At 53.9% G+C, this 15,759-nt stretch overlaps 2 gene segments (V, D, J or C); both read right to left on the reverse strand.

The window, feature by feature from the left end:
- Positions 1 to 14: 14 nt before the first annotated feature.
- LOC121085976 lies at positions 15 to 1,467 on the reverse strand. The segment is given in 2 exon segments: positions 15 to 406; positions 1,199 to 1,467. Coding segments are annotated over 2 exon segments (438 nt in total).
- Positions 1,468 to 4,156: 2,689 nt separating this feature from the next.
- Positions 4,157 to 7,439, reverse strand: LOC121085977. The segment is given in 3 exon segments: positions 4,157 to 4,303; positions 6,083 to 6,432; positions 7,388 to 7,439. Coding segments are annotated over 3 exon segments (549 nt in total).
- Positions 7,440 to 15,759: the final 8,320 nt, after the last annotated feature.

The raw sequence follows: 15,759 nt of genomic DNA on the forward strand, positions 1-15,759 counted from the left end.
TGAGCAGGCTGAGCTCAGAGCTCCAGGCAAGCAGTGGCAGGGAGGGATCTGCCCCTCACAGCACCGCCCATGTTTCTATGCACTGCTGCGTGCTGTGGGCACCACTGTGGGCTCAGCGCACAGAAATAGGCAGCGTTGTCCTGGAGCTCAGCATCCCGCACATGCAGAACCACCTGGGGGGTCTCCACAGAGAGTGAAGATGAGAACCTCCCTGAATCCACCTGCGGTTTCCATTTGTACACTCCCTGCAGCAGCATCTGAGGGGACTGGTTCTGGTGCTGCTGGTACCAGAAGATGGAGGGATTGGCAAAACTGGCAGAGAAATTGCAGCGCAAAGCTGTGCTGTGTCCCGTCTGGATGGTCATTTCTGCGGGGAACTGGAGCACAGAGTCCTTTTGGGCACGACCTGTAAAGCCAGAAACATCTTTCAGCCTTGCTTGCCTGTGCACCAGTCCATCTATCACTTCCTGGGCTTGCTCCCTGTCCCCGCTCTCCATCTCACTTTTCCCAGCCTCTGAGCTGCTGAGCTGCTTGTCCCTGCACCCTTCTTTCTGCAGCTTCTTGCCACTCCTCACTGCCCAGATCATCCTGCTTTCCAGCAGTGCGCACATGTCTTTCCAGCCACTCTTTCTCTCCGTATCTGCCTCTGAGCTATGTTAACTGCTGCTGTCTCCTTCAGCAGCAGCAGCCATGAGCTGTCCTTCTCCCACCTCTGACTGTATCTTCTTGCTAGCGAAGCTCCTCCATATGACACACCACGTCCTCTGCCCTTGCCCTGTCCCTGTACAGCATTTCAGCTCTCCTTGACTCTAGTTAGCCTTCTCTGTTTGTCCCCCGAGGTTTACAGACAGCCCTGCAGAGGCTGGTAACCTTCTCTCCAGCACACCCAGGAGAGAAGCTCCCAGATGCCACACAGCTCCGCTCCCCAGCGTCTTCCCTCTTTCAGGCTTGGGCTGTATTAGCAGCACACTCAAGAATGCTCGGTACCTGCAAATGCAGGGTAAAGTCTTGTCCTTCCTCTTATGCTCGTTACTCCTGACATCTCCCACATTATTTGCCATACCCACCTGCAGCCCCGGCTCTCCCTACAGAAACACTCCCTGATCCCCCAGGCAGTCAGGACTGACATCTCCGTGCTTCCACCACCAGCTGCGCAAACTCTTGCCTCGTTCACCCCAGCCTGGAAGCGGCATCTCACCAAAGGCTGCCAGTCCCGCCAGGGCTGCCAGCACAATCAGGGCCATGTCACGCTCTCCCTTCACGGGGTGTGCAGGCACCTGCCAGCCGGAGGGACCTGATGCTTGCAACTTCACCTCTGCCTCTGCCTCTGCCCGATCAAAGAGGCCTCCAAACCACAGCCCAGAGGGTGGAGCAAAACTCTCTCCCTGCTGCTCCAGGCAGGCCTCGTTGCACCTGTCCCCCAGGCTCTACCACCAGAACGCTCTCCAGAGCCTCGTGGTGTAGGTACCGTCCATCAGAGGGAATGGCATCCCTGGTGATCTTCTCCTGGCATCGGCCCCCTAGGCAGCTGCACAGGCCAGCAGCCGGCCCTGCAGGAGATGGAGCCGGCACCCCTGCACCCACCCATGCCCGCCCTGTTCCTGGGACTGTCTGGAAGGAGAGAGGAGCAGGCACAGGCTGAGGTGCCAGGACCCAGGTGTCGCACACTCTCCCTTCCCCTCTGGCCGTGGAGCAGGAACCTGAAGAGAAACATCTCTGTAAAGAGCATCTGCTGCAGAAACCAGCCGCACAGGGACAGGCACGCTCCCGCGCTCTGGCAGGGGGAGGACACTGGCACACAGCTCTGCGTTGTACAGGCAGTCCCCCTGTGTCCCTTCACCTGCCCACATTAGCCACAGGCGCCAGGTGCTTGTCCCACCCTGGGCCCCAGAACCGCTATACCCAGGCAAGCCAAAGGGCTGCTCGATTTTACTGCCTCCTGCTCCTGGAGCAGGGCTCCTCTGCCACTTCTCACCCAGGGCCCTTGGCTCACACAGCTGGCAGGGACTGCAGAAAACAGCTGGTGAGCGCAGCAGCCCCCATTCACAACCCCGCTCCCACAAGGCCTTCAGGGTCCTGCTGCTCAGCCGAGGCCGTGGCAGAGGGACGGTGGGCTGCCCTCTGCTCTCCAATGTCTGCAAACCTGCCAGGGGCTCCCTGGTAATGCACTGTAGCTGCCACCACAGTCCCCAGCTGAGGCAGGACGAAGGGCTGAACCTTTCCCCTCTGCCTCTCAAGCCTGTGCACATGAACTTTCACAGCTGTGTCAGCTCCTGCAGCCGCACCGGCCTCACTGGGGACTGGCTGGGACCAGGAGCCAACTTTGACATCTAGATGAACACGCCAACCAAATGATACATATGTATATATATATATATGTATTTCGTATCCAATCATTGGTAAAATACGCATGATCATTAGTGAAAGATGTAGCTTAGATAGAATATAATCATTTCCAAAGATGGAGTGCATCCTTCCTTGCTTGGAGGCAGGTGGCCAAGATTGTGAAACCAGATATACGGCCTTGTATGGAAACCGGTGGTTAAAATCAAGTAGGTAAGGGAGGCTCCCTTGGTTCCTCCTGGTAGCCCTGGCCAGGCTTTGGTGGGATCTGAGAGGAGAGTGAAACCAGAGGTCTCTGCATTTGAAATCAGGCGATCTTGTTTATTCAACACTATAAGAGCTGGACCCTCTGACAGTGACTTTGGAGACCTCACCTACGAGTGGATGCCCTGTGTAGGACCTCCCAAATGCCGGGACAGGCTCTCCAAATCCTCGCTGTAACCAGGGCTCCCAGCAACTGTGGACCCGGATGACGGTAAAGTATTAAGGTAATTGGTGATGTATCTTTCTTAACCGCTGTAGCCTGTCATAGGCAGCAGTGATTAGGTGCATTGCCTTCTTTTATTCTTGCTGTATCCTTTCACTTACTACTTGTTTCACTTCCTATCCTATTTTTTAAAATGTAAGTAAAGCTAAACTCACTTCTTTAACTAGAGGTCTGTTTCCTTTGTACTGACCCAGTCTATGGCAAAACACCTCTCTGCAGGAGGCCTTCCCACAGCAGCAGGAGCACGCTGGAAGTGGACTGTGAAGCCAGGGCAGCCAGTTTGTAATTGTGTGCCTGAGCCAACGTTACAAAGTACCAGCAAGAAACCACTTCTCCTTGTGGATTCAAAGCAATGGCTTGCCCCCAGGCTGTCTCAGTTGTGACTTTCTGTTCTAACAGGGCCTGGCTATGTTAGTGGGGTGGAAGAGATCCCCAGCCCCTGCCTGTTGAGCAGCAGCAATGCCCGGCTCATGTGGCAGGAGGACCTCTGCTGCCTCCCTGTGCGGACCCAAGAGGAGTCGCTCCTCGCCAGGGACCACGACTGAAGGGCAATGTTTTAATAGGGCATTTCACTTGCATGTCTGAAATCCTTTTTCCCTAGCTGTGCTACAAGGAACCATCACCTGCAGCAGCACAGCTGCACTTCCTAACCCAATCACAGTAAACCCTGTAATAAGCTGGAGGTCCTTCTTGATGAGGATAGCACCTGCAATGGTCCTTGTAGAAGAGGGAGGGATGGCATTTCTCCATACAGACGAGGAGGCCATTTGGCCACAGCACCGCCAAAGCGCTGCTCCTGGCCCTTGGCATGCCCCCTGGTTTGCCTGCCCAACCGAGGAGATCTTGGACATGGAGGAAACCGGTACAGAATCCATGCAGGTTTTACAGCCCAAACTAAGGGCGCTGCTGCCAGAGGTTCTGGGGTTTTTTGATGGTGATTTAAACCACCTACTGATGGAGCTGTCGCTGTTCTTTACACCTCTCTTTACTCCCCTGCTGATTGCCTTGATTTATACCCTGAGAACTCAGGATGTCCCAGCTGCTACTATCTGCTGATTTGCAATCAACTTCTGTCCGGCTTGTGGTGGTTCACAGTAGCAATGATGTCAGATCTGTTTCCAATGGAAGAAAATGCTCTAAAAGCATGACCAACCGCAATGGCGTAATCCTTCTGTGGACGCGATCTGCACGGTGTCCTGTGCCCTGGCTGTGGCCTGCTGGTGTAAGGGGAAGTTTGTGAGCATTGTGGACTGTCTGAGAATGCATATATGACTGTTAATTGATAAACAATTAATTCACAGAGGTGAGGAGTGGAATGTATTTGGTTTATGGGGCAAGGTTATGGTAGCAGGGGGGCTGCAGGGGTGGCTCCAGGTTCATGTGTGGCTCATGACACAGGTTGTCCCTGATGAGCTGGTGATGCAGCTTGTCCCTCTGCAGCCCATGGAGGTTAAGGGTGGGGCAGACATCCACCTGCAGCCCATGGAGGAAGCCATGCCACAGCAGGTGGATGTGCCCTGAAGGAAGCTGTGACCCCGTGGAGATCCCATCATGGAGCAGGCTCCTGGCAGGAGCTGTGGCCCTGTGGAGAGGAGCCCATCATGGAGCAGGCTTCTGGCAAGATCTGTGGCCCCATGGGGGATCCATGCTGTAGCAGTTTGTGAAGAACTGCAGCCTACGGAAAGGACTCGTGTTGGAGAGGTTGGAGAAGGACAGTCTCCCACGGGAGGGACCCCACACCGCAGCAGGGAAAGAGCATGAGGAGGAAGAGGCGGCAGAGGGAATGAGTTATGAACTGACTGCAGCACCCATTGCTCATCCTCCTGTGTTCCTCTGGGGGAGGAAGTAGGGACGTCAGGAGGGAAGGTGAGCCCAGGCATAAGGAAGTGTTGCAGGGAAGGTGTTTTAAAACGTATTCTCATTTCTCATTCTCCTACTCTGATTTGTTTGGCGAGAAATTAATTTCTCCAAGCTAACCCTGTTTTGCCTGTGACACCGACTGCTGGGTCAAAATTTCCCTGTCCTTGCCACAAACCATGAGCCTTCTTATTTTTCCATCCTGTTGAGTAGTGTGAGTGATAGAGAGTGGGGGAGACGTTGCAGCCAGGCAAGGTCAACCCAACCCCAACACACCATGCTCATGCTGGCCCAGTAGAGCAGTAGAAATGGCCAACAACCTTCCTGGTGCAAAAGGGGATGCGGCAACAGCAGAGCCACCTGGGAGGAGGTGACCAAAAAGCCCACTGCCCACACTCCCCGCGCTGGCAGAGAGCAGACTTCCTTTGTCATGACAGTGCTTTTTGCCAAGCACTTTGCGTATGGTGACACCATGACTGAAGGCCATGGCTGAGAGGATCGGGAACTCAGTCATAGCCAGGAAGAAGCAGGAAAATAACAGCAGGAGACACAAAGGATTGTTCTGTTGGCAAGGAATCCTGGGGACAGCATCTGGGGGACGATGGTGGTGACACAGCAGATCTCCAAGAAGGAAAGCCTGACAGGAAGAAACGCACAAGGATCTGCAGGGAATTGCCTGATTTGAATGCCCAGGGAGCTTGTTAGTGTTACTAACAACTCCAAGCTGAGATCTTTGTGTGCGTCCTTGGGATGGGGAAAATTACCGGGTGGAAGCTGCTGCTGTGTTTGCCCAAGGCAGCCAGGCAAAGGTGAGACACCCACTAAGCTGAGCATCGTGCTGGAGCATTTGCGTTCGCTTTATTCTTGACATCGTGAACTCCCTGTGCCATGGCAGCACTTGGAGGACCTAGAGGTGTCACTTGGCCTTCCTAAAAGTCATGAAGAGCTCAGCATCCTTGGCAAGAGGAGAAGCAGCCTGAGGTGGCCTGGATGGGAATCGGTCCCCTCTGGGAAGGCGTTGCGGGACAATGCCGGCAGGCCTTTTCAGACAGGCCAGAGGACACCACGGTACCCGCAAGGCTCTGACCCCGTGCTGGGCAAGCACGAGCGCGTGGTGGGAAACACGCTGCGCCCCCCTGCCTTGCACAGACCCTCTCAGGCTCCCCGTGCAGCGCGGCCCCAGCGCGGCTGTTTGCTGCCTCGGAGCACCGATGCGCAGCAGCCCTCAACGAGGAGAGGTGCTGAGCCCGGGCACCGACTGCAAGGGGCACCCGCTGATCCCGGGGCCGGTGCCGCAGGCGGTGGCGGGAAGCGCCCGGGGCCGGGCGGGGCGAGGCGGCGGCAGCGCCCCCTGGCGGGGCCGGGCGGGGCTGTCCCCCCGCCCCCGACACACACGCCCGGCCCCGGCCGCGGAGGTTCGTGCCCGGCCGCAGCCCCGGCTCCGAGCCCCGTGTCTCCCACGGCGCAGTAATACACCGCCGCGTCCCTGCGCCGGGGCCGGGCGAGCCACAGAGCGCTGGACCGGCGGTCTGCCGCCACCGACATCCGCCCCGGAGGGTCCTGCACATCTCTGGACCCTTTGTGACCGCTCGTGATGAATGCGGGGCCTCGGCCCGGGAGCTGGCGGTACCACTGGATGAAGTCATAGTTCTGTATGCTGGGGTGTGAGCAGCTGATGGCGATGCCGGTGTCCTCGGTGGTCTCTGCCGACGGCTCCTGCTGCACCTGGGCTCTGCCCACAGCCACTGCCGAGGAGAAAAAGAAGGGGGAATCCTCAAAACCTGCTTTGTGCCCAGCCCCGCCTGCCGTTCGCCATGGCAAATCCCAGCCAGGAACATTCGGGCATGGGGGGGGAGAAGAGTTCCCGGAGGATGTCTACAGGTGCATTAACGGAGGTGTCCGTTAACGGCTGGCAGACATACGAACGCGAGAGTGACAGGTGGAGTCACTGGAGAAAAACAGGGACAAAGGGAAGGAGCCCGAGGGGAAGCAGCAGCGGGGCAGGAGCAAAGGGAAGGAGCCCGGGGGGAAGCAGCAGCGGGGCAGGAGCAAAGGGAAGGAGCCCGGGGGGAAGCAGCAGCGGGGCAGGAGCAAAGGGAAGGAGCCCGGGGGGAAGCAGCAGCGGGGCAGGAGCAAAGGGAAGGAGCCCGGGGGGAAGCAGCAGCGGGGCAGGAGCAAAGGGAAGGAGCCCGAGGGGAAGCAGCAGCGGGGCAGGAGCAAAGGGAAGGAGCCCGGGGGGAAGCAGCAGCGGGGCAGGAGCAAAGGGAAGGAGCCCGGGGGGAAGCAGCAGCGGGGAAGGAGCAAAGGGAAGGAGCCCGAGGGGAAGCAGCAGCGGGGAAGGAGCAAAGGGAAGGAGCCCGAGGGGAAGCAGCAGCGGGGAAGGAGCAAAGGGAAGGAGCCCGAGGGGAAGCAGCAGCGGGGCAGGAGCAAAGGGAAGGAGCCCGGGGGGAAGCAGCAGCGGGGAAGGAGCGGCTGCAGGCGCTCCGCGGCAGAAGGCGGAGGGAAGGAGGCAGCGGGCAGCGCTGGACAGCGAGAGCACGGCGAGTTTCCGGAGGGAAGGCGGGATGGCAGCAGAGGGAGGGAGGGACGCGAGCCCGGCGCGGCGGCAGGGCTCCGTGCAGAAGCCCGAGGGGACGGCAGCCCCGCGGGGGCCCCCGCAGGCCGAGCCCCGGCCCGCCCCCCGCCGCCAGCCCCGCGCACCCAGCAGCAGCGCGGCCAGCCCCGCCAGCCCCGCGCCCCGGCCCCGCCGCATGCCGCCGCTCCGCCGCCCGCGCCTCGCTGCCCCGCGCCAGCCCCGGCTCTGGGCGGCGGCCGCGGCGCCTCCTCTCCGCCGCCTCCTCTGCTCCGCGCCGCCGCCAGCTCCGCCCCGGGGCTGAGCCCGGCGCCGCTCGGGGGCTCGCAGCAGCCTGGGGCAGCAGCGGGGCCTCGGCCCGGGAGATGGAGCAGCTTCCAGAGCTGCCTCCTCGCTCCGGGGCTGGAAGCGGCAGCCCCCGCTGCCCTGCGGGTGCCGGGGAGCAGCCTCAGAGCCTGCCTTCTGCTGCCTCTGCAGCCCCAGCCCTGGGCCGCAGAGTCCTGCGCAGGCAAAGGCAGCGTGAGGAATGCTCTAAAAGCATGACCAACCGCAATGGCGTAATCCTTCTGTGGACGCGATCTGCACGGTGTCCTGTGCCCTGGCTGTGGCCTGCTGGTGTAAGGGGAAGTTTGTGAGCATTGTGGACTGTCTGAGAATGCATATATGACTGTTAATTGATAAACACTTGATTCACAGAGGTGAGGAGTGGAGTGTATTTGGTTTATGGGGCAAGGTTGTGGTAGCAGGGGGGTGCAGGGGCGGCTTCTGTGACAAGATGCCAGTCAGTGCTGCCCCATGTTGTTCAGAGCCAGTTTTAGGTGGCTGCATGACGGACCTGCCACTGACCAAAGCTGGGCCAATCAGCAACGGTGGTGGCACCTCCAGAATAATAAATTTTCTAAGCATGGAGTGCGGAGACAGTGGGTTGTTTGACATTAATAATGGGCAGCTGTGATCTTGCTTTAACGATGTACAGCTGATCCTGCAGCAAAGAAGTACGTAAGTTTGAGGGAGTATGAGAATAAACCTGGATGAAACATATGAGGCATGTGATCTCACCTGTAGTAGATAAAGAAAGAGCATGAACATCAGAGAGTAGCCTATAGTGAACAGCGGCTGGGTACGTGGACAGTACAGTTTGACAAATAATAAAGCTTTTAGCAGTGCCCGTACAGTGTATGAACTTATAAAAGCTGCAAATAACAATAAAGGTCTTTGCTTCACCGTCTTTGCAAAATCCATGCCTCATACTCCAGAAAGAAGGCTGAAAAACTGGTGCACAAGAGCAGCTGGGAGAGAGTAGTGGGAATATGGGAGAGAAAATACTGCAGGCACCAAGGTCAACGAAGAAGGAGGTGGACCAGGTGCTCCAGGTTCAGGAGCACAGACTCCTGTGTGGCTCATGACACAGGTTGTCCCTGATGAGCTGGTGATGCAGCTTGTCCCCCTGCAGCCCATGGAGGTTAAGGGTGGGGCAGACATCCACCTGCAGCCCATGGAGGAAGCCATGCCACAGCAGGTGGATGTGCCCTGAAGGAAGCTGTGACCCCGTGGAGATCCCATCATGGAGCAGGCTCCTGGCAGGAGCTGTGGCCCTGTGGAGAGGAGCCCATCATGGAGCAGGCTTCTGGCAAGATCTGTGGCCCTGCAGGGGACCCATGCTGGAGCAATCTGATCCTGAAGGACAGAACACCACAGAAAGGACCCACGCTGTAGCTGTTTGTGAAGAACTGCAGCCCACGGAAAGGACTCGTGTTGGAGAGGTTGGAGAAGGACAGTCTCCCATGGGAGGGACCCCACACTGCAGCGGGGAAAGACAGCTATTTTTCCTCACCTCAAAGTGCTATGAAAATTTATTTCTCTAAAGCTACGTTCTATTCATTATTCTATTTTTCTCCTGAAAGGAATCTTGCAGCTTAATCCTTAAAGTAATTTTTTTCAAGTTTTGTTTTTTTCTAATACCACTGCTGGAAAATTTGATATTGTTTAAGCAAAGAAAGTGTATGCTACAGTTGCACTGGATCAACATCTCTTTTTTTTTTTTTTTTTTTTTTTTTTTTACAACAATTGAATGAGTGCAACCAAGGTTCTCCCAGGACTCATACAGGAGAAGAAAGCACTGATTCAGCTCTGTGCACTGAGGAGCAGGTGAAGGAGCTGCTACTAATTTGGAAACTACATACGTTCTTCCATGCCAGTTTTGCAATGGAGAAGAAAAACATCCCTTACTGTTTCAATATCTAGGTCCACACTTTCTCATTTGCAAAGCAAAGCCATTGCTTTGAGAGACTGATTAGAATTACCTGGAACAAAGGTTATTTTAACATAGTAACTGTTTGTTATCTGATAAAACACTCACTGTGTCTTGATTAATACTACTACATGATTTCATCAACACACTTCTATTTCAAGGGGCCCAGTTCTATTTTATTTTCCAGTAACACATTCTTATCTAATTCCTATCTCTTATTTAGAGATGAGAACCTAAAATTTCTACAGTGTCTACTTATCACACGAGGACACCAACCAATCTCTTTTCCATGGTTACCAGCAGTTTCCAAAGATGTGACAGTTTGCTCCAACCCTCAACTGGCCCTGAACAAGGAGGAAAATAAAAAGGTTTAATAAATGTGAGAAAGACCACACTGAGGGATTAGGGAAGCCACACTGGTGCAACTTTCTTGCCCATTGATTTGAAAAGAATGCTGTTAGACTGCTGATAATTCACAAATCATTTGCTAATCTTTTTAGCCAAAGGGCTAAGGCAGTGCCATTGGCAGCTTCATAACACACCCCGAAACAAAAACCAGATATTACAGCTCACGGTCTGAGGAAACAGCATCAACGATTAAGACAGCTGTAACAGGGAAGGCATGGTAAGTGACAGTTGTCTGAATTTTTAACAATTTATCATGGCTCCATTTCAATTCTGACATTTTCCATGACTTGGATTACGCCCAGTATGATGAAATCATAATGTCACCCATCACACCAGCATAACTGTTGACTTTGCAATAAAAGCTGCCAGACAACATACAACAGAGTTACACAAGCGAGGGAAGTGCACAATGATTTCACAGGCAGTTTTGAACTGGGCACTTGACTCTCATTTCTCACGCTGAAAACCTCTCTCCAAAGCATTTACCGTCTTTCACTAAGATCCAGCATTAGTTCTCTCCTGTGCCTCACGCTTTTCTTTAGCCACCCACAGCACATGGAGCTGCACTGCAAGCTTGCAGACCTGTATGCCAGCCTCATGTCCCATTTCTGTCACCTAGTTTTTAGGTACCATTTCTCACTAATTAAAAAGGCCCAGTGATTCCTTGTCACACATCACACTTGAGTCACAACATCCATTTATTATTTCTGAACCATTATATTGGTACGGATTAGCTGTTGAACCCTCCAGATGATGCACTGCATTTCAGGAGTGTAATATAACTGGTGAGAGTTTGCAGGAAGCCCAGGAGGGTGCTCCATGACCTACAGAAGTCTGACTTCAACCTATAAGTTGAGAAAAAGCTGCTTAAGCTGGAAAGCGGAAAGGGAAAGCAAAGTAACGATGTTTAAACATCTAAAAGGTAGCTATAAAGAAAAACTTGTGTACATTCACAGCATTCAGGACACAAGAATGGGGATTAAATTACAAGCTGAAAAACTTAGGGTACATAGTAATCTTTGCAAAAGTAGTAATAATTACAGGAAATTTAAAAAAATAAATTAGACGAGCTGTGGGCTTGCTTTAGGGGCAGTGGGTTGGCTGACGTGGGTAATGTGCAGCTGTGGCTGGTTCCCGCTAAGTAGTTAAATAGCTCTAAGGGGTATGGAAGGGGAGGACTGAAGGATGACAAGCTCTGGAAAAAGAGAGACCTGGAAGAAGCAGAGGGAGGCACCCTAGATGAAGGAGGGGCATGGAGAGTAGATGACCTTGTGAAACCTTGTGGGGAATTGGTGGCTGTACCAGGGCAAGGTGCAGGAACCACTTATTGAAGTTAAGCTGGTATGTGATGGTAAAAGCTTTGTTGCAGCTGGTTAGTTTGGATAGTGCTGTGACATTCAAGGACAGCATCCTCCAAGCTCAGCAGTGGTCTATAACAAATCTCAGTTAAAATCTGAAAGTAAATTCAAGGGTTCTGTAATGAGCTGTTACTAATTCGGGGACAGTTAAAACAGCAGCACAGGTAGTATGGGATCACTGCAAAATTGCATAGGAGTAGGTGTTAATGGATCTGTGATATTTCATGTTCTCCTTGAGTCGGTGATCTCCAGCAAGGTCTCCCAGCCTTAGTGCCTCAAGGCAGGACTCTAGAGGAAAACGGCCAATGGTAAGTAGGAATCAAAGCAGGGGCTACTTGAGTGAACTCAAAGGTTAGCAGGCAAAAGGGACTGGATGTATGGAAAAAAATTATGAGAATTTACAGACCAGCATCAAAACACTGAACATGAAGATTTCTTACGTGCTCGTTACAGCAGCATCTTTTCTGCGTATGTTTCAACCTCTGCCTAAGATCTCTGTTCAGGGGTTGATGCAGTTGCCCATACAGAGGTGGCTGTTGCTTCCAATGTCCCTGGGAGTAGCTGAAGCCCACACATGTGATTGAGAAATACAAGCCAGGACTGATAGGAACATTTATGGAGCAGGAGCTGGTGGACAAGCAGGGTAAGCCAAAGCATCTTGGTTGAGACAACTTATTCCTCTCCCTTGTGTAAAAAGAAAAGCCTGGGCAATTGTACCCGAGCTGCCTGGTCTTGGAGGAGAATGAGGAATGAGTGTATCTAGATGTGACAGAGCCTACCTGGAGACACTTCTGTAACCCAGGTACGTTAGGATTAGTGCAGGCTATTCAAAAGAGAGCTTTTCATTCATTTTGACTCTTTGCTTCCCTCTGTGGATTCAGGGAGCTCATGACTCTGGGGTATGACTCCCTGTGAGCGCATATGGACAGAACCCAGGGCAGAGATGTCTTTGGGGGTTCTTAGAGTCTGTGCTTGAGTGGATAGTGGACTTCAGAGGAGGTATGATGGACTTAATATACAGCAGAGGAATGTATTTTATTTTCTATTAAACCATGCATTCATATGGGTTTGGCTTTTGGCAGTTAAGGAATGTATCTGAAATGTGTAGCTAGGGACCATAATAGAGAAAGCTCAGACTTGAACAAAGGTGCTGCAAGTCCTAGGTGCCTGATGAGAGACATGTGGGGTTGGAGGTAGGGACAAACACTGCCCATGGAGTGTCTGACATAACAACAGGCTCTTGACTTTCGTACATAATCAGACTCCATTTGGGAAATGTTCAGTTCCAGTTATCAGCTGGAAATTGCTGTTAACTCTTAATGTCTAAGCAGAAAAATGAAGAAATGTTGAGGAAAAAGAAAGAATTCAGTAATAAAAAACCAGAAGAAAATCTTTTCAGTTTTGAAGGCTCTCTAATTAATCCCCTAGGAAGCGAGCAATCAAGAAAATCATGCCCAGAGGCCTGGCTTGGGCACTGGGCATGCTCGTGGGCCCTCTGGTGCCACGTTCTTGAGCTGCAGAAAGAAGATTGACCTGGCCTCGAGAGAAGTGAAAGTCAGCAGGAAACCTCCAAGTTTCTGAGGGTGTTAGTGGGGTCCACTGAGAGCCGTGACTGAAGAGACCTGGAGGGAATGAGGAGACGAGGTCCCGGTCCCTGTCCCTGGGAGCTGGTGAAGCAGCAAGTCAGATGTAGAGGAATGAAGGCAGTGGGTTAATTAACATTGATAATATACAGCCATGGGCTTGCTTCAGGGACGGTGGGTGACACAAATGATATGCAGCTGTAGCTCGTTCCTGCTAAGTAGTTAAATAGCCCTGAGGAGTGTGGGAGAGGGTGCTTGGATGGAGGAGGAGCGGTGTGGTCTGGCCTCTGGAGGAAGGGGAAACAGCATGGATGGTAGAATCTGGCCGCAGGTAAAAGCTTTGTTGCAGCCTGATTGTTTGTGCTGCAGTGAGAGGCACTGCTTGCAGGTTGGTAATCAAATGTTCAGGTGACTCTGAAAGCCCTTGATATGTTTCATCGAGCAGGGTGTTCAAGTGCTGAAACCATAGCCTGGGAGTGGGGACCCTTCCCCTCGCAGGATGCTCAGGGCTCTTCCTGGGAGCAGTGAGATGTGGGGAGTGGGCTGTCAAGTGTGGGACAGTGGCAGGACTTGTCCCAGGCTCTCTGGAGGGTGGGGGAGGAGGCAACAAGGTGTTGTGGCTGTAAGGAACCGGTGTCCTCTCAGGGACCTCGGTGGAAGAGACTGCAGCCATAGTCAAAAGGACAAGGATTTCAGTTTCAGCTGCCAGATTTCAGAGGTGCCAGTGAGGCCGAGGGAAGCATGTCCCTGTCCTCAGGGCAGCTGTGACAAAACTTATCCTAAAAAAGGTGGGACTCCTGCATGCTGCAGGCCTGGCTTTTGCTCCCAGGCTGGGTGCATCCTGCCCCAGCAAGAGGTACAGGACCCCCCCCATTTTGCCCTTGGCAGCACCATCCGTTCCCATGGGGCTGGGGTGCTGTGGGGGCCCATGGCAGTACTTCCCACGGCAGTGGTGGGTTTTGGGTACTCCCCCTCTGTGGATTCTCCAGTGCCTATTATGAGGTGGAGCTTTTTCTCAGGTGGGAGCCCACAGCCAACGACTCTCCCCTGTTGTACCCACTTTATTTTATAACCAGCCAGTAGGTCGGGACCTTGCAGGGGTGGTGAGGGATAAAGCAGGTTCAGAACCTCACTGTTCCCTCCAAAAAAATGCCATAACTCACTACAGCAAAGTGCCCAGCACCCTGCTGCTGCCCACAAGCTGCTTGCCTGTGTGTAGGTAGGGCTGCATGCCCCCCACGACAGCTCACCAGCCCTTTTGTTGGCGCCCCTCCGCCCCCCCCCCCCCCGCGCTGCTGGCCCATTTCCACTGTGTGTCCTGTGCCTGGCCCATGACTAGCACCCGGCACCGGTGCGTCCGGGAGCTATGTGGGTGGGACAGGGGGAGATGGGTGTTGGCACTGCCCTGCTGGGCGCAGGTGTGAGGGTGTCTGCCTGGGGGGTCTGACCCTGCCAAGGGCTCGCCACAGCCCTGTCCTTCCACGGGGGAATGGGGGCCGCTCCCCAAGGGCAGTAGGGTGTTGTGGGGTACAAGCCTGTGGGTTTTGGTGTGCTACTTTGAGCCAGGGTGGGTTGTTTGCCCCCATACTGTCCTCAAGCTGGAACAAACGGCACCACAGCCACAGGTGGGGGACGTGGGAACCCAGCCCCTGGGGTGCAGGGGAGCCCTGCACCAGTGAGGAAGAGCTCTTCACCAGGTGTAGGCAGGGGTCTGGGGGTGCCTAGGCAGTGCAGGGGAGCCGAGATGTTCTGGGCAGGGTCAGCTGTGCTTGCCCCGGGGCTGTGGGGTTTTACAGCCCTGCCTCATCGAGCCCAGGTCTCTGCCTCGATGGTACTGAAGCCATGTGTGATGAGCTGTGCCTGGTCTCTGCCTGACCTCAGGCTTGGTGGCGCATCAGGTGCCTCCTGTGAGACAAGGTGCCAAAATTCAGCCCCGCAGCTGGGGCAGCCCAGCTCCTGCCTGCTGGTGCCCTGTGCTTGAGGTACGGGCACCTGCTGTGGCCACAGCTGGTTCCCTGGGGCTGTGGGTAAAGAGCAGAACTGGGCATGAGTCTCCTGCAGCAGTCAGAGGGGAGCCAGGGACATAGCCCACTGGGGGGCACCTTCCTGGCCCCCTCCCTGGTGTGGTAGGGTGAAGCACAGGGTGCTGCAGTGCCAGGCACTGAGCATCCCCATCCCACAGGGAAGCAGGTGGCTGAGCATACCTGTGCCCTACATTTTGCATCCCTGCTGGATTTTGGAGATGCTAGAGAGCAGAGGTGAGTGTGTCCCAGTCCTTGGGGCAGCTGTGACAAAGCTCATCCTAAAATATGTGGGAATTCTGGGCTCATATTCCAAGTTATGTTGCAGCAGTTCTATGGCTGCAAAGTGAAGATGAGGGACAGCAAGAGAATTCCTTCCTGGCACCACCTCTGTGGGAGCAGCCGGACACTTTCAAATTTTCAAATCCCACCCCAAAGCCTAAATAATCTATACCAATGCCCAGTGGTCTACAGCTGCCTTCTCTCCATCTAAAGTTCACTGGGTCGCCTGACTATCTATCTGTGTTCCCTCTGTTGCTGTGCATTAAACGGGGCCTGCTAACAGCCGCTGTCAGCTCTTTATAACTTTGTTTTGCTCCCTGAGCACTCTGTGATAAAAGTGCTGGTCTTGAGCAGAGTCAGGTATTTAGCCTCTGCTGTCCCAGTTTGAGCTGAAATATTGATTGTATTATAATAGTTAATATATGTTTAAATAAAACCATTCTTTTTAGAGTAATCTCCTGCTACCCAATGAACACTTTAGGTCTTAAAACAACACTTACAGAACTATCAGTGTCTGAAAAGGGACAGAATTCTGACAGAAGCAAGACATTTCTATTGAGCACCCAAGCTCAACTGTTCAAGGATTACAAATGAAGC

Source organism: Falco naumanni, chromosome 4 (assembly GCF_017639655.2).
Source record: "Falco naumanni isolate bFalNau1 chromosome 4, bFalNau1.pat, whole genome shotgun sequence".
Classification (NCBI taxonomy): Eukaryota; Metazoa; Chordata; class Aves; order Falconiformes; family Falconidae; genus Falco; species Falco naumanni.